Here is a 23695-nt window from a genome sequence, read left to right as displayed (position 1 = left end):
GCAATTTCCATACTAGATGAGAAGATGTAATTCATTAACCTCTAAGGTCACTTCTGAAGCTCATGTTTTGATATTTTCAGAATTAATCAGAAAGGACTGACAGCATGACCTGAATCTGTCCTATATTTATATAAACATCCTATGTAAGACACCTCATTTTCTGTCCAACTGTATACATTTTTGAATGTTAAATTTGATTTTAAGGCAAATATTTAAAAAAAAAAAAACACTTTAAAAATCAACTATTTTAAAGGATAATTTACACAGAATAAACTGCATCCATTTCAAGTGTACAATTTACTGATTTTTGACAGGTATATACCCATGAAATTACTGTTACAGTCAGAGTACAAAATATTTTCATCCTCCCCAAAGCCTCCTTGTGTTCCTTTGCAGGCCACTCCTCATCCCTGGCCCCAGGCAACCACTGATCTGCTTTCTGTCACTATAAATTAGTTTTCATTTTTGAGTATTTTCTATAAATACAATTATATAGTATTTTTGTGTGGCTCATTTCTTACACTCAGCATAATGACTTTGAATGTCAGTAGTTTGAAAGTCACTAGTTCATTTCTTTTTGATTACGGAGTACTTTTTACTGTATGAATATATCATATTTTGTTTATCGGTTCATCTGCTGGTGGACATTTGAGTTGTTTCCAGTTTGGGGATATTATGAATAAAGCTGCTAAAACCTGTATACTTGTTCTACTACCTAGCCTTAGAAATCTTAATTTTAAGATGCACACAATGAAAATAACTCCATGGCTTATGCGTGTATGTATTTAATGAATTCATGCCAAGTGAACAAGCACCTATACAACAAGTACCAAAGATAAATTGAGCAGCTATCACCTGAGTTCTGTGAGAAAGCCTCACTTTCTAACATTCTTTCTAGGGAGTAGATGTGTATCAGTTATCTTTTGCTGCATAACAAACTACCCCAAAACTTAATGGATTAATGCAGAGGTCAGCAAACATTTCTATAAGGACCAGGTAGTAAACATTTCAAGCTTTGCGAGCTACATATGGGCACTGTTGCATATTATATACTTTTTTAAACTCTTTGAAACTTTAAAAATACATTTTTACTGAGTGTCAGTTCAGTTCAGTTCAGTTGCTCAGTTGTGTCCGACTCTTTGCGATCCCATGAATCGCAGCACACCAGGCCTCCCTCTCCATCACCAACTCCCGGAGTTCACTCAGACTCATGTCCATCGAGTCAGTGATGCCATCCAGCCATCTCATCCTCTGTCGTCCCCTTTTCCTCCTGCCCCCAATCCCTCACATCAGGATCTTTTCCAATGAGTCAACTCTTCGCATGAGGTGGCCAAAGTACTGGAGTTTCAGCTTTAGCATCATTCCTTCCAAAGAACATCCAGGGCTGATCTCCTTCAGAATGGACTGGTTGGATCTCCTTGCAGTCCAAGGGACTCTCAAGGGTCTTCTTCAACACCACAGTTCAAAAGCATCAATTCTTCAGCGTTCAGCCTTCTTCACAATCCAACTCTCACATCCATACATGTCCACTGGAAAAACCATAGCCTTGACTAGGCGGACCTTTGTTGACAAAGTAATGTCTCTGCTTTTCAATATGCTATCTAGGTTGGTCATAACTTTCCTTCCAAGGAGTAAGCTTCTTTTAATTTCATGGCTGCAGTCACCATCTGCAGTGATTTTGGAGCCCAAAAAAATAAAGTCTGACACTGTTTCCACTGTTTCCCCATCTATTTCCCATGAAGTGATGGAACCAGATGCCATGATCTTCGTTTTCTGAATGTTGAGCTTTAAGCCATCTTTTTCACTCTCCTCTTTCACTTTCATCAAGAGGCTTTTTAGTTCCTCTTCACTTTATGCCATAAGGGTGGTGTAATTTGCAGGCCACAAACCAGATTTGGTCTATGAGCCATAGTTTGTAGATCCCTTGGGTTTCCCTAATGGCTCAGTGGGTAAAGAATCTGCCTGCATTGCAGGAGACACAGGAGACAGGACTTCAATCCCTGAGTCGATAAGATCCCCTGGAGAAGGAAATGGCAGCACACTCCAGTATTCTTGCCTGGAGAATTCCATGGACAGAGGAGCCTGGTGGGCTACAGTCCATGGGGTCGCAAAGAGTCAGATATGACTGAGTGACTTAACACAATGACTACTTATTCAGCTTACTATTTGGTAGATGGCCTGGGCTGTATGGGTGCTCTAAACCAGCTACTATAGTGGTCCCCTGTTATCCATGGCAGATATGTTACAAGACATCCAGTGGATGCCTGAGATCACGGATAGTACCAAACTTTATATATGGTATGTTTCTGCCAGTGCATACCTATGACAAAGTTTAATGTATAAATTAGGCACAGTAAGAGATCAACAACAATAGTAATGAAGTTGAGCAGTTATAACAATATACTTTAATAAAAGCTGAGTGTGGTCTCTTTCTTTCACAAAATCATTTTACACATTTAATACCTTTGCCATCTTAACTAAGCTCTTACCATGCACTGTGGCCCTACCTTGTGCAGTTTGAGGTGCAGTAGCAAAAGCAGCAGAGAAGGAAATGGCAACCCACTCCTGTGTTCTTGCCTGGAGAATCCCATGGACAGAGAAGCCTGGTAGGCTGCAGTCCATGGGGTCGCACAGAGTTGGACATGACTGAAGCGACTTGGCGGCGGCGGCAGCAGCAAAAGCAGCATACATGTCTTTTTTCTTCTTCACAATTTCATCGATAGAAGATTGGTTCTTACTGTAGTTCTTAGCAACATCAGCCTATCATTTTCTTCTTTCCTTATGAAGTCAAGAACTTTTACCTTTGTACTTAAACATCTATGACTTCTCTTCTGGATATCTGAATTACCACCATCAGTACTCTTGCACTTTGGGGCCATTATTAAAGAAAATAAGGGTAACTTGAATACAAGTTATGCAGTACTGCACCAGTCAATCTGATAACCCACATGGTGCCGTTAAGTGTCTAAAGGGCAGGATATGCTGGACAAAGGGATCATCCTAGGTGAGACCGATGGCATATGGTTTCCTCATGCTACTTAGAATGGCATGCAATTTAAACCTTAAGAGTTGATGATTTCTGGAATTTTCCATTTAATATTTTCAGACTGCAGCTGAGCATAGGTGACTGAAATCATGGAAAGCCAAACTGTGCAGGAGGGGCGGGGGGGATTGTTGTATTCTTTTCTGGGCCTGCTTAATGCACCTGTGGTCAGCTAGCAGGCTGGATGAGCTATTGTGTCGTGATTCTCATGTCAACTGGTTGACAGGTCCCTTAGGAGCAGATGCAACTAGGTCTGTGAGTCTCATCATCCAACAGCCTAGCCCAGACTTCTTTACGTGGAGACTGGTCAAATCTGTGCTTGTGTCATATTTGGTATTGTCTATTGGCCAAAGCAAGTCACATCCTAGAGTCATTCCAGATACAAGGCATGGAGAGACTCTTCCTTCTGATGGGAGGAAATACACTGCTGCTGCTAAGTCGCTTTAGTCATGTCTGACTCTGTGTGACCCCATAGACAGCAACCCACCAGGCTCCACCATCCCTGAGATTCTCCAGGCAAGAACACTGGAGTGGGTTGCCATTTCCTTCTCCAATGCATGAAAGTGAAAAGTGAAAGTGAAGTCGCTCAGTCGTGTTCGACTCTTAGCAACCCCATGGACTGCAGCCTACCAGGCTCCTCCTTCCTTGGGATTTTCCAGGCTAGAGTATTGGAGTGGGGTGCCATTGCTTTCTCCGAAATACACTGCAAGAGTGGGGAACTAGGGAGGGGGCCAGAAATTGTGTCCATTTTGCAATGTATCACAAGATACTTGGAGAAAAGTTATCAGCACGCTTTGTAGACTTGAAAGGACTCTGAATCGAGGTATGTGTAAAACAGGATGTGCTATGATAATTCCTGCTTTGTGAGTGATCTTTGGTGAGCTAGGCAGTTGATTTGTAGCTTCATAGCCAATGGTGGAAATACAGTATCCATAGTCCAGTGATTTTAAAACACGGTATATGAAATAGAGATGAGAAATATAGTCAATTAACCACTTAACTGCAGGGAATTTAATGAATGATGCTGTGACTAAATTCTGAAGAAAGGATATGACTTCCTTTCTCATTCTCTTAGCTGGCCACTTTTTTGAAAAGAATTTTATTCTAAAAGCTGTTACTGTTTTCACTCTTAATACACATTATATCCCCATAGGCACAGGGCTTCCCAGGTGGCACTAGTGGTAAAGATCCCACCTGCCAATGCAAGAGACATAAGAGACACGAGTTCGATACCTGGGTTGGGAAGATCCCCTGGAGGAGGGCATGGCAACCCGCTCCAGTATTCTTGCCTGTGAAATGTCATGAACAGAGGAGCCTGGCAGGCATAGGCTCACAAAGAGTCAGACATGACTGAAGTGAGTTAGCACACACACACATATACAGAAGTGAAAATATGTATATATAAGTGTACACATGAGTAAGCTGTACATGTGAATCTCATATAATGCTATAAACCAATATAACCTCAAAAAATTCCAAAAGGAAAGAATGTTTCTACAGTCATAGAAGAATTTCTCTGCTTTTGGTCATTTTGTATAAGCATAATCCTTGCCAGTCTTCATAAACACTAATGCAGGTAAGTTTCTCCAAGCCCTTCATAGGATGAATTTATAGGTATTAAATATTAAGTAGAATGGACACGAGTTTGAGTAGGCTCTGGGAGTTGGTAATGGACAGAGAAGCCTGGCTGCAGTCTATGGGGTCACAAAGAGTTGGACATGACTGAGTGACTGAACTGAACTGAAGTGGAATGGGAACCATTCAGTCCTAAAACGTTACCATGCTGTCAAGCACACGCTTGCCAATTTGTTGGCCTTGACCTGGGCATGCTGGTAGCAAGGGCTCCACTGTAGGATGAGCACAGAAGGCTTATTTCTCAGTTTATGTTTTGAAGTGTGTTGCTCAGACAGGCGACATACAGTTGTATATAGTAGCGCAAGCTACCTGTTACTCCCCTTGACAATACTTTTTAGCAGCAGTGGTTTTTTCCTCCCCCTTCTGCAATGTGACAATATCACTGTGGCATTCGGAATTAACAAGAAAAGGCTGAGTGATTCTGAGTATACTTTCAAACAGCCGTGCAGAGAAACAGCTGGTAGAGAAGACACTCCCTGAAACTTGCAGCATGTTCTCAGCCCCTGCAGTGTCTCGTGGGGCTCGACCTTCAGACTTGATGAATGCCTGGCCAGCTTGTTCCCACTCCTGCATCTCTTAATTCCCCTCCAGTCTCTCATAATGCTCCAGCCCTTACTGGGGAATAAAACTGCAAACTGTCGGCCCCTTGCTTCCTTCCAAATCTCAGTCAAGAGGAATTCTATTTATGCATAATTGTCCAATAAGCATACAGTCCATCCATTTCTCTGTGCAGTAGAGGTTTCTAGCTTTCATCTTATTTGCCCATTCCCCAGAAAAAATTAAATTTTATGTAGCATTCCAGGGCAAACACAAGTATCTGTATCTGTAAGTATTTCTCTGTCTATTGTGTGTTTATACAATGGAAAGAAGCGTTTCACAAAGCATGACTTATCCTTGCTATCTAATTCATTCTCATATTTCCTATTCTTTTCTATTTCATTAAAAACAACATTAGTGGTGAGCTACTATGTAGATTTCATGACCTATTAACAGTTCATGACCTCTAGTTTGGGAGAACACTGTACCATATTTTATCCATGCCACAGGCCTGGTCGTAGAAAGCTACATTCTTGAATCAGTTTGCCTTGATCCCCATAAGGTTACATCATATCTTTAGCTTATGTCTGCAAAGACAACTACTGAAAGGGATTTTGTTGAAAATTGACATCATGCAGTGACTCCCATCTGAAAATCCAGGTAGTGATTTTATTTAGATCTAAGAGCAGAATTTAGATTTTATTTTGTTTCACTTAAAGAATTGTGTTCTTTTCCCCTTATCAATAATCCAAATAATAAAATCCATCATATTTCCTTTTATATTTATTCTTTTGTTTGGTATCCAGGAAGACCATAGCAAAATTATATCCCCTTTAAAATTTATTGAAATATATTGTTATATCAAAAAAGGCTTACTCTTAAATAAACACAGAATTTTCACAGTGTGAACACACCCATGTAACTAGCATCCAGATCAAGAAACAGAATATTACAGCCCCCAGAAGCTCCACTGTGCTCCCTTCTAATCTTTACCCACTCTCCGAGAGTAACCAGTGTCATGACACTGAGCAGCATAAATTCATTTGACCTGGTTTTGTACTTTATATAAATGGAATATTGCAGCATGTACTCTCTTATATATATCTGGCTTTTTAAAATTTTTAATTGGAGGCTAATTACTTTATAATATTGTGGTGGTTTTTGCCATACATTCACATGAATCAGCCATAGGTGTACATGTGTTCCCCATCCTGACCCTCCCTCCCACCTCCCTCCCCATCCCATCCCTCAGGGTCATCCCAGTGCACCAGCTTTGAGTGCCCTGTCTCATGCATCGAACCTAGACTGGTAATCTGTTTCACATATGATAATATACATGTTTCAATGCTATTCTCTCAAATAATCCCACCCTCTCCTTCTCCCACAGAGTCCAAAAGTCTGTTCTTTACATCTGTGTCTCTTTTGCTGTCTTTCATATAGGGTCATCGTTACCATGTTTCTAAATTCCATATATATGTGTTAATATACTGTATTGGTGTTTTTCTTTCTGACTTACTTCACTCTGTATAACAGGCTCCAGTTTCATCCACCTCATTAGTACTGATTCAAATGCATTCTTTTTATTTTTTTTTTGCATATTCAAAGAGAATATTCTTTTTTAATAGCTGAGTAATATTCCATTGTGTATATGTACCACAGCTTTCTTATCCATTCTTCTGACGATGGACATCTAGGTTGCTTCCATGTCCTGGCTATTGTAAACAGTGCTGTGATGAACATTGGGGTACACGTGTCTCTTTCAATTCTGGTTTCCTCGGTGTGTATGCCCAGCAGTGGGATTTTTGGGTCGTATGGCAGTTCTATTTCCAGTTTTTCAAAGAATCTCCTCCTGTTCTCCATAGTGGTTGTACTAGTTTGCATTCCCACCAACAGTGTAAGAGGGCTCCCTTTTCTCTGCACCCTCTCCAGCATTTATTGTTTGTAGACTTTTTGATAGCAGCCATTCTGACTGGTGTGAAATGGTACCTCATTGTGGTTTTGATTTGCATTTCTCTGATGAGTGATGTTGAGCATCTTTTCATGTGTTTTTTAGCCACCTGTATATCTTCTTTGGAGAAATGTCTGTTTAGTTCTTTGGCCCATTTTTTGATTGGGTCACTTATTTTTCTGGAATTGAGCTGCAGGAGTTGCTTGTATATTTTTGAGATTAATTCTTTGTCAGTTGCTTCATTTGCTATTATTTTCTCCCATTCTGAAGGCTGTCTTTTCACCTTGCTTATAGTTTCCTTCATTGTGCAAAAGCTTTTAAATTTAATTAGGTCCCATTTGTTTATTTTTGCTTTTATTTCCATTACTCTGGGAGGCGGGTCATAGAGGATCCTGCTGTGATTTATGTCAGAGTGTGTTTTGCCTATGTTTTCTTCTAGGAGTTATATAGTTTCTGATCTTACATTTAGATCTTTAATCCATTTTGAGTTTATTTTTGTGTATGGTGTTAGAAAATGTTCTAGTTTCATTCTTTTACAAGTGGTTGACCAGTTTTCCCAGCACCACTTGTTAAAGAGATTGTCTTTTCACCATTGTATATTCTTGCCTCCTTTGTCAAAGATAAGGTATCCATAGGTGTGTGGATTTATCTCTGGGCTTTCTATTTTGTTCCATTGATCTATATTTCTGTCTTTGTGCCAGTACCATACTGTCTTGATGACTGTGGCTTTGTAGTAGAGACTGAAGTCAGGCAGGTTGATTCCTCCACTTCCATTCTTCTTTCTCAAGGTTGCTTTGGCTATTCAAGGTTTTTTGTCTTTCCATACAAATTGTGAAATTATTTGTTCTAATTCTCTGAAAAATAATGTTGGTAGCTTGATAGGGATTGTATTGAATCTATAGTTTGCTTTGGGTAGTTTACTCATTTTCACTATATTGATTCTTCTGATCCATGAACATGGTCTATTTCTCCATCTATTTGTGTCATCTTTGATTTCTTTCATCAGTGTTTTATAGTTTTTGATATATAGGTCTTTTGTTTCTTTAGGTAGATTTATTCCTAAGTATTTGATTCTTTTCATTGCAGTGGTGAATGGAATTGTTTCCTTAATTTCTCTTTCTATTTTCTCATTGTTAGTATATAGGAATGCAAGGGATTTCTGTGTGCTACTTTTATATCCTGCAACTTTACTATATTCATTGATTAGCTCTAGTAATTTTCTGGTGGTGTCTTTAGGATTTTCTATGTAAAGGATCATGTCATCTGAAAACAGTGAGAGTTTTACTTCTTTTCCAATCTGGATTCCTTTTATTTCTTTTTCTTCTCTGATTGCTGTGGCTAAAACTTCCAAAACTATGTTGAATAGTAGTGGTGCGAATGGGCATCCTTGTCTTGTTCCTGACTTTAGGGGAAATGCTTTCAATTTTTCACCATTGAGGGTAATGTTTGCCATGCGTTTATCATATATGGCTTTTATTATGTTGACATATGTTCCTTCTATGCCTGCTTTCTGGAGGGATTTTATCATAAATGGATGTTGAATTTTGTCAAAGGCTTTCTCTGCATCTGTTGAGATAATCATATGGTTTTTATCTTTCAATTTGTTAATGTGGTGTATCACATTGATTGATTTGTGAATATTGAAGAATCCTTGCATCTCTGGGATAAATCCCACTTGGTCATGATGTATGATCTTTTTAATATATTGTTGGATTCTGTTTGCTAGAATTTTGTTAAGGATTTTTGCGTCTATTTTCATCAGTAATATTGGCCTATAGTTTACTTTTTTTGCAGCATCTTTGTCTGGTTTTGGTATTAGGGTGATGGTGGCCTCATAGAATGAGTTTGGCAGTTTACCTTCCTCTGCAATTTTCTGGAAGAGTTTGCGTAGGATAGGTGTTAGCTCTTCTCTAAATTTTTTGTAGAATTCACCTGTGAAGTCATCTGGTCCTGGGCTTTTGTTTGTTGGAAGATTTCTGATTACAGTTTTGATTTCTGTGCTTGTTATAGGTCTGTTAAGATTTTCTATTTCTTCCTGGTTCAGTTTTGGAAAGTTAAACTTTTCTAAGAATTTGTCCATTTCTTCCAAGTTGTCCATTTTATTGGCATATAGTTGCTGATAGTAGTCTCTTATGATTCTTTGTATTTCTGTGTTGTCTGTTGTGATTTCTCCATTTTAATTGCTAATTTTGTTGATTTCATTCTTCTCCCTTTGTTTCTTGATGAGTCTGGCTAATGGTTTGTCTATTTTATTTATCTTTTCGAAGAACCAGCTTTTAGCTTTGTTAATTTTGGCTATGGTCTCCTTTGTTTCTTTTGCATTTATTTCTGCCATAATTTTTATGATTTCTTTCCTTCTACTAACCCTGGGGTGCTTCATTTCTTCTTTTTCTAGTTGCTTTAGGTGTAGAGTTAGGTTATTTATTTGATTTTTCTCCTGTTTCTTGAGGTAGGCTTGTATTGCTATGAACCTTCCCCTTAGCACTGCTTTTACTGAATCCAATAGGTTTGGGGTTGTTGTGTTTTCATTTTCATTCGTTTCTATGCATATTTTGATTTCTTCTGTGATTTGTTGGTTATTCAGAAGTGTGTTGTTTAGCCTCCATATGTTTTTATTTTTAATAGTTTTTTTCCTGTAGTTGACATCTAATCTTACCACATTGTGATCAGAAAAGATGCTTGAGATGATTTCAAAATTTTTTTAATTTACCAAGGCTAGATTTATGGCCCTGGATGTGATCTATCCTGGAGAAGTTTCCATGTGCACTTGAGAAAAAGGTGAAAATCATTGTTTTAGGGTGAAATGTCCTATAGATATCAATTAGATCTAACTGATCCATTGTATCATTTAAAGTTTGTGTTTCCTTGTTCATTTTCTTTTTAGTTGATCTATCCATAGGTGTGAGTGGGGTATTAAATTCTCCCGCTATTATTGTGTTACTGTTAGTTTCCCTTTTCATATTCGTTAGCATTTGCCTTACATATTGCAGTGCTCCTATGTTGGGTGCATATATATTTATAATTGTTATATCTTCTTCTTGTACTGATCCTTTGATCATTATGTAGTGTCCTTCTTTGTCTCTTTTCACGGCCTTTATTTCAAAGTCTATTTTATCTGATATGAGTATTGCTATACTTACTTTCTTCTGGTCTCTATTTGCATGAAATATCTTTTTCCAGCCCTTCACTTTCAGTCTGTTTGTGTCCATAGGTTTGAGGTGGGTCTCTTGTAGACAGCATATATATGGGTCTTGTTTTTGTATCCATTTAGCCAGTCTTTGTCTTTTGGTTGGGGCATTCAACCCATTTACGTTTAGGGTGATTATTGATAAGTATGATCCCTTTGCCATTTACTTTGTTGTTTTGGGTTCGAGTTTATATACCTCTTCTGTGTTTCCTGTCTAGAGAAGATCCTTTAGCATTTGTTGGAGAGCTGGTTTGGTGGTGCTGAATTCTTTGAGGTTTTGCTTGTCTGTAAAGCTTTCTATTTCGCCTTCATATTTGATTGAGATCCTTGCTGGGTACAGTAATCTGGGTTGTAGGTTTTTCTCTTTCATCACTCTAAGTATGTCCTGCCATTCCCTTCTGGCTTGAAGAGTTTCTTTTGAAAGATCAGTTGTTATCCTTATGGGGATCCCCTTGTGGGTTATTTGTTGTTTTTCCCTTGCTGCTTTTAATATTTGTTCTTTGTGTTTGATTTTCGTTAATTTGATTAATATGTGTCCTGGCGTGTTTTTCCTTGGGGTTTATCCTATTTGGGACTCTCTGGGTTTCTTGGACTTAGGAGGCTATTTCCTTCCCCATTTTAGGGAAGTTTTCAACTATTATTTCCTCAAGTATTTTCTCATGCCCTTTCTTTTTGTCTACTTCTTCTGGGACTCCTATGATTCGAATGCTGGGGCTTGCACTTCCCAGGTCTATGCCACTCAGGTTCAGGTTCATGGGTACTCCACAAAGGCACAGACTTGGTTGGGCTTGCATTTTGTGCCCTTCCCATGTCCAAGCAGCTCAGGCGACCAGATGCTTGGCAAGCACACTCTCCCCAGGTGCAGTGTGTCTTATCACCTCCCTGGTCTCAGCCACTTGGTTTCCTGTGTGCGCAGTGGGAGCACCATCTCATTTGTGCCATGTATCTCCTCTGGGGAGCTGATCTCTGGCTGCAGCCCTCCTGGTGGATGTCAACCGTCCAGGATTCCAGGAAGACTTGGTTAGCAACTGGGAGCCTGCTCACAATTTGGTAGGGGATGCTGTCTCTGGGGCCGAGTTTGCTTCAGCTCTGGCTGTCGCCCACCTGCCTATCTGCCTCCAGTTGGGGGTGGGCCAGCCCACAGCCAGCTAGCTCTCCTCTGGTATTTGTTCATTCCCTTGTTCTATGAGTGGGCCCAGCAGTGCCTTAGGTTGGAGCTTTTCCTGGGAAAGTTCTTTCTCTCTCTCTCTTTCCTCTTTTTTTTTTTTCCCCCTGTCTGGCTATCCCAGGGTTTGGGTTGTTGTCTCAAGGTAGCTCCCTCAGATTGCCCTCAGGGCATTCAGGCCCCATCCTTACCCTAAGCAATGCAGCCCATGCCTCCCTGTTCAGCCCCCACTTGCTGGTGGTGGATGTGAGCATCTGGGCTACTTCTCCACTGGGAATTGCAGTTAGGTGCATAATCTGTGGGTTTTATTTATTTTTTTTCTCCTGGTTATGTTGCCCTCTGAGATTCCAAAACTCCCCACAGACCCCTGGTTAGAGGGTTTCCTGGTATTTGGAAACTTCTCCTCTTTTATGACTCCCTCCCCAGGACAGGTCTCTGTCCCTAACTCTTTTGTGTCTCTTTTTATCTTTTATATTTTGTCCTACCTCTTTTCGAAGACAATGGGCTGCCTTTCTGGGTGCCTGGTATCCTCCGCTAGTGTTCAGAAGTTGTTTTGTGGTATTTGCTCAGCGTTCAAATGATCTTTTGATGAATTTGTGGGGGAGAAAGTGGTCGCCCTGTCCTATTCCTCTGCCATCTTAGGACTGCCCCCACTCCATATCTGGCTTTTTAAGCTTTGAATTCATCCCTGTTGTATCAAGTTGTTTGTTCTCATTGCTGTATAATATTCCATTGTGTAAATGTGCTAAATGTTACAATCTACTGTTGATGGACATATGACACCAAAAAGAAATATCATAAACATCCTAAAATGTGTCTTCTGGTGAACATATGTATATATCCATTTCAGAAATATATCAAGAAGTGAAGTTTCTGAGCCATAGCGAATGTATATGTTCAGCTTTTATACAGTCTGCCAAACAGTTTTCCAATGTGGTTATTATACCAACTTAAATTCCTATCAGCAAAGCATGAGAGTTCTAGTTCCTTCATATACTTTCCAACACTTTATTTTGTTTGTCTTTCTCATTTTGGCTGGTGTACATAACTAAATTTACTAGGTATACCAAACTGTGTGGCCTTCAAATTTGGTTTGTAACTTTTCCTCCCTTCTTCATATTTCATTCTATTTCCTTAACCCTGAATTTTATCTATTAATTTTTGAAATTTATGCAGTCTCAGAAGTTGCCCTAGAGGCTCTGTGGAACAATGTGAGGTGCAAATACACATATAGTATAAACACAAATCTGAATCCTCAGCTAATGACGTCATTATCAAAAATCCTAGTCTTCCTTCCCCTCCAGTCCTCACCTCCAATTAGTTGAAAAGCAGCATTGATTCTGTCCCGTAATCTGTCTTGAATTCAACCTTCCCACCAATTTCCAGTGGCATTTTGTTAGTTCAGGCCTTTATCATCTCATAACTGGACTATTGTAAGAGTCTCTATAGCATATATTTGCATTCTAATCCATACCCTCTTTTCCAGGCTTATTTCTTCCCACCTCAGATTTAATTCTGTTCAAAGAGAAGAATATTCAAAAGTACATGCTACATGCTCAGTCACTTCAGTTGTGTCTGACTCTTTGTGACCCTATGGGCTATATATAGCCTGCCAGGCTCCTCTGTCCAAGGTGATACCAATTTTTTCTTTTCTAGCCAACACATGAGAAGAAGCTTCTAAGGGATGAGAGTAATTTCAAGCTGTAAGGACCTAGATTTCCACACTACAAGCTTGACAGTAAATCAAGTTTGTGATTTCATATTCTAATGGGACTGTTGGTATTTTCTGTGTGTTAGCCTTCCTGAGACATAAAATCCAATATTGGCCCAATACTTTTTTGTATTCTAGAAAAGCATAATTGATTTCATAACACAGCAATATGTTAACTTTTCCCAAAAAATCTATGCCTTAGTAAATTATTAATATGAGAGATTAGCTCACAATCAACTTAAGAAACTTACTTTAGCTCTTCTTACACTAACAGAAACATGCATGAAGCCTGATGGTATAAGCCTGATTAGCTCTTAATTGAAATGTATGTCCCCTAATCCCAAGAGGTCAAACTAACTACCTCTCTCTTTTGGCTTTTTACCCCTCCATTTCTATATTTATAACCTGTCTGATATTGGGCTTCATCATGTATGAATCTGTCTCAACTAGATTGTAAGCTCCTTTAGGTCAGTGCCATGTTTGAGTCCTTCTGGTGAGAGGAACTTGATTACAATGTTGAGATATTGAAATATTTCCAAGTCCATCCTCCAGACACTTTCCAGGTGTTACTAATGATAATGAAAAATGAGAAGAGTTTGGCTGATAAGCAAAGACATATATAAGTGCGCCATAAATATACCACAATTGCAGTCATTTAAAGAAATGAATATATGGGAATATTTAGCAGCAAAACTTAGTCTATCTATGGGACATGAAAAAGACTTCTTGGGAATTTGTGAGTTAGTTAAAATTCTTTGCATTCATATTTCCCTTTTATCTTCAAAAAGTGTCTGGACAAAACTAGAACTGAAGTATAAGATTCAGCCCTTGGTAAATCATTACTTGGTTAAATTGGTTTTTAACCTCCATTTCCCTTTCTTGTGGGGAATTCCTCCCACATCCTGGCTAATCAAGGCCTACACTCAGAGTCCTTCTCTACCAGAGTGTAAGGAATCTTTCTCTCCTGCTGTCCCCCATGAAACCAACATTCACTTGTTCTTTGGGGTTCTGCTCTCTGCCAATAGGAATGTGAATACGTCTTTTAACATGTGTGAATAGTCTTGCTATTTTAGCCTCAGCCCCCCAAAATAAGACCTTTTGATGTGAACTTTACTTCTATCTTAGGCTGATGGTTAGTGATTTATTTCCCCCACCCTCAAAAAAAATCTTATTTTACCCATTTGTTTCCCTCTTAAATGTAAAAAACAAAAGAAAGAAAGGGTCCCTTTGAAACTTGCTAAAGAGAAAAGACTAGAACTCTTAGATCTCTCCTTTTTCTTCATACAGCAGTCTAAAAACGAAAAGTTAAAATGACAGTGCTAAATTTATTTCATGCTGTATTCCTAACAGTATTCCTGAATTTCTTGGGTTTCCTTTAAGAAATATGGTTTCCTTGGTGGCTCAGATGGTAAAGAATTTGCCTGCAGTGTGGGAGACCCGGGTATGATCCCTGGGTCAGGAAGATCCCCTGGAGAAGGGAATGGCAACCCACTCCAGTGTTCTTGCCTGGAGAATCCCATGGATAGAGGAGCCTGGCAGGCTACAGTTCATGGGGTTGCAAAGAGTCGGACACGATTGAGCACTGTCACTTCAGGAAATATACCTACCCAACCGGCTACTTGGCATGAACAGAGTATCCTCCAGCCGTCCAATCGCTTTCATAGTCAATATGTGATTTGACCCGTGCTCTGGCCTCCTCATTGGGAAAGACTCTGATGCTGGGAGGGATTGCGGGCAAGAGGAGAAAGGGACGACAGAGGATGAGATGGCTGGATGGCATCACTGACTCGATGGACGTGAGTCTCACTGAACTCCAGGAGTTGGTGATGGACAGGGAGGCCTGGCGTGCTGCAATTCATGGGGTCACAAAGAGTCAGACACAACTGAGCGACTGATCTGATCTGATCTGATCTGGCCTCCTGCAGTAGTGTCTGAATTTTACCACCAGAGCTCCAGAGGTGTTAAGTAACTGGTCTCAAAGGGTTAAGTGACTGGCCTCTAGGGGCAGAATTGGTCTAGAGCTCTGCCTTGCTCTGGTTAATGCTTCTGCTAGAATGTGGAGCTACGCTGGCTGAAGATTAAGAAGCTGCTTTTGATTCTGGTAGATATTCATCTCAAAGGAAAAAAAAAACCCTAGTGTCTTCATACGGTAGCATTTGAATATTAAATTTTCCTTATCTGTTTCAACTTAAGAGGACTTCCTTGTTCACTTAATTGACTGGTAATTCCTTTGTTTACTACCCCCCACCACCCCCAATCTTAGGATCTCAAGAACCAAGTCAGAAGTATTAAAAATGGTTACATTAGGATTTAACTTTTTTTTTTTTTAATGAAGTTCGACTATTTCAGAAAGGGGTAATTTAGGCAGGAATGTATGTAGAATTTCACATTTTAATTAAAAAGCCTCAAAATGAAACGAACCTCTGACAGTAATATATGACTACCTCTAAAAGCTGCCTTACTATCTGATGTATGTTCAGTATTTTCTTATGGATAATAAGTCCTACGACTTGTTTCAAGAAAAGTGACAGGACTAAAACAATTAAAAAAGACAAAGCTGCTCTTTTTTAATCATATGCTCATAAATAAAACTGGGTTCTGAATTATTGCCACAGAAGCAACTGACAAAGTATAAGTAAATCACTCTAAAAACTCAAGCTGTTCCTGCTTTATTTTTTTTTTTTGAACATTCAAACCAAATCTCTAACTGAGTCCAGTGATGAATTTCCTTTGACAAATAAATATTTTCAAAGTATGAAATATAGACTTTGTGTGCTTCCTAAGGCCAAAGCATAGTGTTTAAACTAAAATTTAATATTTTTCTCTCTCCTCAACTACACCAAAATAAGAACATAACTTAAAAATAATTTTCTCTTGTAACAGGCTGTCCATTAATCATGCTTTAGATAATATTGGCTTTGCGAGTATTCAGGTAGAAAGAAAAACTGTAATTTCTATATTGACCAGAAAACCTGAGAGTATTTATGGATTGGAAGAAAACAATAAAATCTGGCAAAATGGGATTTTCTGTAACCACCATTATGAAGTCATGAAAGGTACATCTTTCAATAGCCTCCCACTTCCTAGGAAAATTCTTCATGTGGTGAATGGTTTGATTGGGTAGATCAAAGAGTTAATCTACTTGTGATTTGAGAAAAGACTTCCTTTTTTTTTTTTTTTTTGGTTAGGGTGGTGTGTGGGAGGAAGGTAGGAAGAAGCCCCAGAATGAATTCACTAATTGGGGTTTTCACCTGCTGTGAGTCTAATCGAATACAAAGCCTTATTTGTAGCTGAAGAGGAAGGCAGATTTTGCAGAGTGTCAGAATTTCTGCCTAGTTTTGAAATTCCTGTTATTTGGCACTGCCATTTGGGAAAGGCAGACTAATAGTTACAGCTTTGAGCTGTCCTTAAGGTGGACCAGGAATGCAGATCTGCGTGAACCACCTTAACCAGCATCCATATTGAGCCGTTGAGCTGGAGGTGGTGTGCTCCCTATACTGGGGTAGCTCTGTAGTTGGCAGGCTAATAGGTAAACAGCAGAATTCTTTGCCGGGGAGGAACTGCTAGGCCTGTGAGGTTAATGGAGTGTGGCTTGATTTTAGTGAAGATGCTAAACTTCACATCTTTTCTAGATGTTCAGTCTGATATAGGTGGCTCGGTGAAGCTTTGAAAAATCTTATTAGAAGAATACTATATGAGAGAGAAGCCCAGTGTGATTTCCTCTGGAGCCTGTGTGCTGAAATCTCTGGTTCACATGGTAGCTGGCTCAGAGAACTTTGCTCACTCTGGCTTACTCTGCCTCCCTGCAGGGGAAGAGCCTGGAAAAATAGGCTTTTGTGTGGGTGTGAAGTACGCTGTGTCTGAATGTGGAGGTCCCTTCATTTACCAGTTAATGCGAACTGACTGGATATGCTGATATCCCCAAGATGCGGGGTTTCAGATTGATCGAAAGGGATTTTTACACATATTTTAATTAGCACACCATGGTATTTGCCCTAACAATGACTCACCACCACTGGAAGCATTTGTTAGACATCTGATTCACTGTTCATGGCTAATACTTGTACTGTGCAAAGAGAAACATGAGATCCTTATGTGTTTACTGGATAGATAGCCAAATGTTGAAATTTTACTATAAACTGTGTATTAGGTTTAATTGAAGCAATACCTATATTCCAAATGAATTTTTATAAAATGGTACAGGTTATATACTTAAGATTGAGCTTCCCAAGTGGTGCTAGTGCTAAAGAACACGCCTGCCAATGCAAGAGACTTTAAGAGAGGTAGGTTCGATCCTTGGGTTGGGAAGATCCCCTGGAGGAGGGCATGGCAACCCACTGCAGTATTCTTGCCTGGAGAATCCCATGGACAGAGGAGCCTGGCAGGCTACAGTCCATGGGGTGGCAAAGAGTCGGGGACATGACTGAAGTGATTTAGCATGCACTCATACTTAAGATTAGTGAAGGAACAAAATGCAGTTTGGATGGAGACTCATGGGGCCAGAAGGAAGCTGGACTCTAGCAGGTGGTGAAGTCCTTCAGGGCCATACCCAGGCAAGTCCCCACTGTAGACCATTCCCTGTCTTTTCCTTTCCCTTGCTGATCCTCATTTCACCCTGGTAAAGTCAGGCTAACATTGAAACCGTAAGCAGCTCAGAAGAAAAGGGATGTGTTGGTGGAAGATAGGAACAGCCTGGCCTCCACCCTTGAATCTTCACACACACACACAGACAGACAGACACACACACACATACACCTAAATAGAATCATCCAAACCCATGCCATGCATTACTGCCATGTCCAAAGGATAGCTCTATTCCTGCCATCTTCCCTCTGAGTTCCAGACTCGGGTGTCTGCCTGCCTTTCACATCACACCGCCACCTCTGAGTCATCAGGTTCAAGACTGAACTCATCATCTCTCCCTGACCCTCTTCTGCGTAAATCTGTCCCCCTCTGGCTGAAAGTGCTGGCTTGGTGAGTGTTACTCACCCAACCTTGGGAGTCACCCTAGAACAATAATCCTCAAATCATACTCCACCTTGGCGGCATGTCAGAATCACCTGGAGAGCCTTAAAAGTCCCAGTGCCCAAGGCCAATTAAATCACAACCTCAGGGTGGTAAGACCCAGGCATCTGAATTTTTTAGCATTCCCCACGTGATTCCAGTGGCAGCCAGGCTTGAGGACCATGGCCCTAGATCTTCCTTCTAGCTCATGTATATGTCCAATCTGTCAAGGCTCCTGTAGTTTGAATACTGCTGTATTATTTCCCCACTCTCTCTGCCACTGTCATTGTTCAGATCCTCCTCATGCTGGAGTCAACTTGTATCTGGTGTCCTAGTTCCAGACTCTTCTGATCCAGTCCTGCACCACTGCCAGAGTGATTTTTCTGAAAGACGAATCTGACAGAGCCACACTCATGCTTAAATTCCTTCCTTATAAAGCTCACCCGTACCTTTTAGCATGCAGGTCAAACTTTGGATCAGCGCACCAGGTCCTTCCCAATGTGCCCACCTCTCTAATCCCTACCTTGACACTCTCCCAGAGATCGAGGAGAGCCCTAAAGCCCTGAGAAAGAATCATCTGTTTCTTGTCTATTTCTTGCTGTGATCACCATTTATAATTACTGACTTGCTTTTATCCCTAGTAGGCCAGAATCTCCTTTGGGGCCTACAGAGGAGGCTTCTACAAATATCTATCCAGTGACCAAGTCTAATCTCCTTTTCAGCTCTAACTGGTGGAGTTAACTTTCTCCTTAAGCAGTGGTCCCTATTCAGCAACCAGCCAAGTACCCCAGAGGGTGACTTTGACTGGGTGGGTCCCTGTTTGATCTGGGTCCTGGGAGAAAAAACAGATCATACACTCAAAAGTGGTACTTGAAGAAAGTGTGGTGAAAGACTGCTAAAACCTGAGCACTGCAGGAGAAAGAACAAGGGTGAGAGGAGGGAATGGTTTAAGGTACTTGGAGCATGCTGATGCTATAGAAATGACTACGCAGCGAGACTCATGGCCAAGCATAAAGAAACTCGGCCACTGGCAGGCTCAAGACCAACAGGAGGGAGGTTGGGGAATAAATACCCCGACATCTCTCTCCTCCTACCCTTTCATCTCCTGCTATAGGCCTTTCATCACTGTTTCCCATTGGCTGAAAGTGAAAGAAAGCCAAAGGGTAAGAGAGCCTGATTGCTGCCATCCACAGAGGTCCAACCCCCTGGGCCACAGAGCAGGGTGGAAAAGGGCATAGAACAGAGCTGGAAGAGAGAATGGGGAGATATCCAGTATAGTCCCTTTGATCAGAGAGGTCCTCCTTTTCTAAGTACCAACAACGTTTAAGTGATTCAAAGACGAGTTTGGTGTATAGAAAAATGTACTAGGTGGCCTTCCTAGACCTTATCCTATTTAATTCCTTCCTTACCTCTGTTTCTAGCAAATTGACTCTCCTCTGCTGCCAGCCAGCAGTGGGATCACTCATGAGCACACAAGAATACATACAGATCTTCCTCCACAGTAGGAGAAGCCACTTCTCTGCACGGCAGCCTGACAGAGTGGCTAATTACATGGGCCTTGAAGCCAGACTCCCTAGTTCCAATCTTTGCACGGCCACATTCCAGCCATGGTACTAGGGACCATCAACTTGTGGTAGGTTTTAAAGGCAGGATTTAAACTTAAGTTGCTTTATGGTCTGTGGTTCACATCAGAACAGTAATAATGAGGAGGAAGAGGAGAGCTACTACAAGGAAGCAATTAATGTTTTATCATACATGGCATCACTATACAATTGATATATGAAATGAAGATATATAAATTATATTCTTTTCTTAACAGATTTCCCTAATAAGCAAAATTGATATTCTAACTGAAATAAATAACAAAACAGTTGCTGTGATGCCCTTTTCATTTCTTAATAATGCTTTCTGTATTTAGTTTTGAAAACAACATCGAGATTTGGGACGAAGCCTTCAAAGGGCCTATAACGCCAGTCTAAAAAAGAACCTAAAGATGTATTTTTGAGGATTGCCATCTGTCAAATGTAAGAGAAAATTTGAATAGTAATTTCTAATTTTCCTTTTTCCCCCCAATGAATTGTTTCGAGTAGTTTTTAGCTGGACACTGAGAAAGTAGACTTGAGCATTGATTTAAGAGAAACAGCAGAATCCCCAAATCTTAAGCAGGTAATTTAAAAGTGTAAAACAAACTAGAAAGGAAGAGAAAGACAGTGTTTCCTAATATTTACAAATGTCCATGCTGGAAGGTTTGCATCTTTTCACTGGAATACATATGAACAATATTTAAGTCACCATTTGCTACATTGACACAGAGGTGACATCACTGATTAACTGCAAAGGCCACCACACCACTTCATTATCACAGAACAGGAATCCCTTTTCCCCAAAGATAGGGGCAGACCTAGAATCTCCAGTGAGACCAAGGGACAGCCTCATGCAAAGCCAGTCCTGGTGTGCACTCTGCCCCCCCAGACCTTAATAGCAGCTGAGTCCACAATTCACTGGCTCAAAATAACTAAAAGATAGCAGTAATGTCTCAGTGTATCAGGTCCAACGCCAGAAGTGCCCTGTGTGTGTGCTCAGTTGTGTCTGACTCTTTGTGACCCCATAGACTATAGCCCACCAGGCTCCTCTGTCCATGGAATTCTCCAGACAAGAATACTGGAGTGGGTTGCCATTTCCTCCTCCAGGGAATCTGCCCAAGCTAGGGATCGAACCTGCAGCTCCTGCGGTGCCTGCATTGGCAGATGGATTCTTTAGCACTGAGCCACCTGGGAAGCCCCAAGAAGTGCTCTATCTGTTTTAAAATAGCAACACCAATCAGACCTGCATGCACGGTGTCTTCCCTATAAAGTTTACATTTGTATGTGGTTTGTCAAGGGTAATGAAGAAACTTCACACTCCCTTTACCTTTGGTTCATGCACATTATTTTTGCCTCTTTTGCTGCGACATAGCAGATAGGAAAAGGAGATTGATAGCTAGAATCCTTTCACCTCAAACATTCTGGCCTAGAAGGGGTGAGGGGGAAATGTTGAGAGAGAGGACATTTAAAAAGAAAAAGGGGAACCCTTTAAACTGTAAGCTGAAGAATGAATCAACCAGAACAGAGAGTGAAAACGAAATGGTTGAAAGATGATAAAAAGAAAAGCAGGCCAACAAAATAAATGGACAAACAGGGACAATGAAACCACTAAGGAAGTTTATCTGAAAATACCCTTTGGACTCTTTAATCAAAGATATTATGTGAAGGTTGAGAAAAATTCTTGTGCTCATGAAGGCTTTCTTCTCTTCGGAATATTTCCAAGCTTGTCAGAATTTTGCATAGTTAACCTGTGTCGTCATATTGCAAACTCTGCAATTAGAATTATTTTAACTACCAGGCCCTGTAACTTTTCCAATATAACGTTCCATTGGAAATGGTTTCCTTTTAGATTTCTCTAAAGAATACTAAAAGACCACACCATTGGTGGTGGTTTTTATTTAAAGAGTCTATACTACTGGTTCTCAAAGTTCACTGTGCTCGGAGTTTCTGATTCAGTAGCTCTCTCTGGGCTGGAGCCCAGGGAATTTTCATTTCTAAGTTCCCAGGTGATGCTGCTGGTCCTGGGACTACAGGATGAGAACGACCGCTGTCACAAATACACAGACAAATGCTTCCTTAAAACCTATTTAGCCCAGGATGACCGAAACTAGAATATCATGTCCTTACAGCTCCATCAGTTTAATCTTTGATTGGTGGGGGGAGGAAGAATTATGCTCGTGAATTTTTTCTCTTTCACTCTTTAAAAAGCAAACTCTTGAGCCCACACACTTAATTATCTGCGATGAGGTCATTTGCACCTAGGTCATTTATTTAGGCAACAAGTTGTCTCGCTGGAGGATTTAAGGGGGTGCTGGTAGGGCAGTGTGTGGCTTCCAGGTTCCGGGCACTACCTTAAATCTCCTGCTCCGTCTTTCTTTTGCTTTTCTCTTTTTCTTTTCCGTTTTGAAAGCCCCGACTGCCGGTCTCCCAGAGTCCGGGTTCCCAGGGCGCTAGGTAGGGGCGGAGCCCTGCCCAGCCCCGCCCCGTCTGCCTGCAGCGCCCCCTCCCGCGCTCCGCCCGTCCGCCTGCTAGCCGCGCCGGCTCCTCCGCAGTGCTTTCAGCCTGGGCGGCGGCGGCGGCAGCTCGACTTTCGGGGAGCCCGGCGGCTCTGGGAAGCTCACTTCTCCGCTCACGCCCTCCCCCGACCGCGGAGCCCTAGCAGCCATGAGGGAACAGCTCAAAGGGTAAGTGCACCGCGCCGCCCTCAGATCGCCGCAGTCCGTGCACTTGTGGCGCGAGCAGGGTGCTAGCAGAGGCGGCCAAAACTTGGACTCGCGTGGCGGCTCGACCACGGGCTCTAGACGGCCGGCCATCAGGGCAAGGTCCCCCCGCGGGTCCCTGCGGCGCCGCAGCAGGTGCGCCCCCGGGGCTCCCCCCCCCCGGCTCGCTGGGAGCCCCTTCCCCCGACTTTGGGACGGGCTTGGAGCGAAAAGGCTGATGTCTCGCAATACCCAGAGGGGACAGAACGTTCCCCACGCGGGGATTGGAGCTGCGGGAGCTTTTTGCTCCTTTCCAGGCTGTCTGTGTGGACGCAAGCCAGCCAGGCTTCCTAAACCGTCTCCAGACCTCGCAGAAGGAAGGGGCGCGCCAGGCTCTACCTTCCATTGCGCTGCAAGTGCCAAAAGGTCAACTTTCTGCCCGATTTCTTCCGAGGATTCCAACTGACATTTCCCTCGTTGCATTTTCTACTGTGTTCGTCCCATGCCCCAAGACTTGGAGAAATCAGGAAAGAAAGAAAAGGCAAGGAGAGCCTAAAAGTCAAGGATTTGACATAGAGAATTCAGGGTGGTTTTTTTTTTTTTTTTTTCTTTTTTCTTTGCCCTCTGGGGTTGAACATGGAGTCATTTCTGGGTGTCCTTCTCACGTTTCTCCAGGTGTCTGTGCCGGTCTTTAAGCAAAGTTTGTCATTCTCGGTCGAATCATGACAATGAAAAGGGCAGGACACTGTTTATCACCGTTCAATTTGAAATTAAGTTTGAAGCTTGAATTGAAAGGGTTTGGTTGCCCAAGAGAGACATATTATTAATTATAAAATACTTTAACGTGGAAAAAGAATTCATCCAATGTAAGTGATGTACTGAAGTCTTTAAGTGAAATGAACATATGTGGCCAACAAGCTCTTCTTGGTCTCTTGGCTTCTTTATTCCTGTGGCCTCTCCCTGTCACCCCCCACCACCCTTTCTTTTTTGTCTAGATTTTTTATTTCCTTGTCCCAAATCACCTCTTTGGAGAATCCAGTTGCTCTTGGAAAAGCAGCAGAACAAATGAAACAACATGGCTCTATGAAAGGTTTCTGACCCTTGATCACGGTAGAATTGGTTTCAGTCATCATTGTTTGATCTTGGATTGGACACGACCCTGAAGTGAAATTGCTTTGGCTGA

The 23695-nt window shown here is 41.3% G+C and overlaps 1 protein-coding gene across 12 annotated transcripts in view; it reads left to right on the top strand.

Annotated features, from left to right (window-relative positions):
• The window catches only part of DMD (dystrophin), a 2402664-nt gene that overhangs the window by 2222823 nt on the left and 156146 nt on the right, over positions 1–23695 (top strand). Inside the window, exon 1 of one of the 12 annotated variants that reach the window (XM_025277242.3) lies at positions 22306–22497. The exons of 9 other annotated variants lie outside the window; for them this stretch is intronic. In XM_025277242.3, coding sequence (XP_025133027.2) covers positions 22478–22497 — 20 coding nt within the window. In that variant the 5' untranslated portion in view covers positions 22306–22477. Of the gene's footprint in view, positions 1–22305; positions 22498–23695 lie in introns of those variants that run through there. 2 more of the 12 variants (XM_006058095.4, XM_006058094.4) reach the window with 2 other exon arrangements.

This window comes from Bubalus bubalis, chromosome X, assembly GCF_019923935.1.
Source record: "Bubalus bubalis isolate 160015118507 breed Murrah chromosome X, NDDB_SH_1, whole genome shotgun sequence".
Taxonomy (NCBI): Eukaryota; Metazoa; Chordata; class Mammalia; order Artiodactyla; family Bovidae; genus Bubalus; species Bubalus bubalis.
This window is presented reverse-complemented; position numbering and strand designations above follow the sequence as displayed.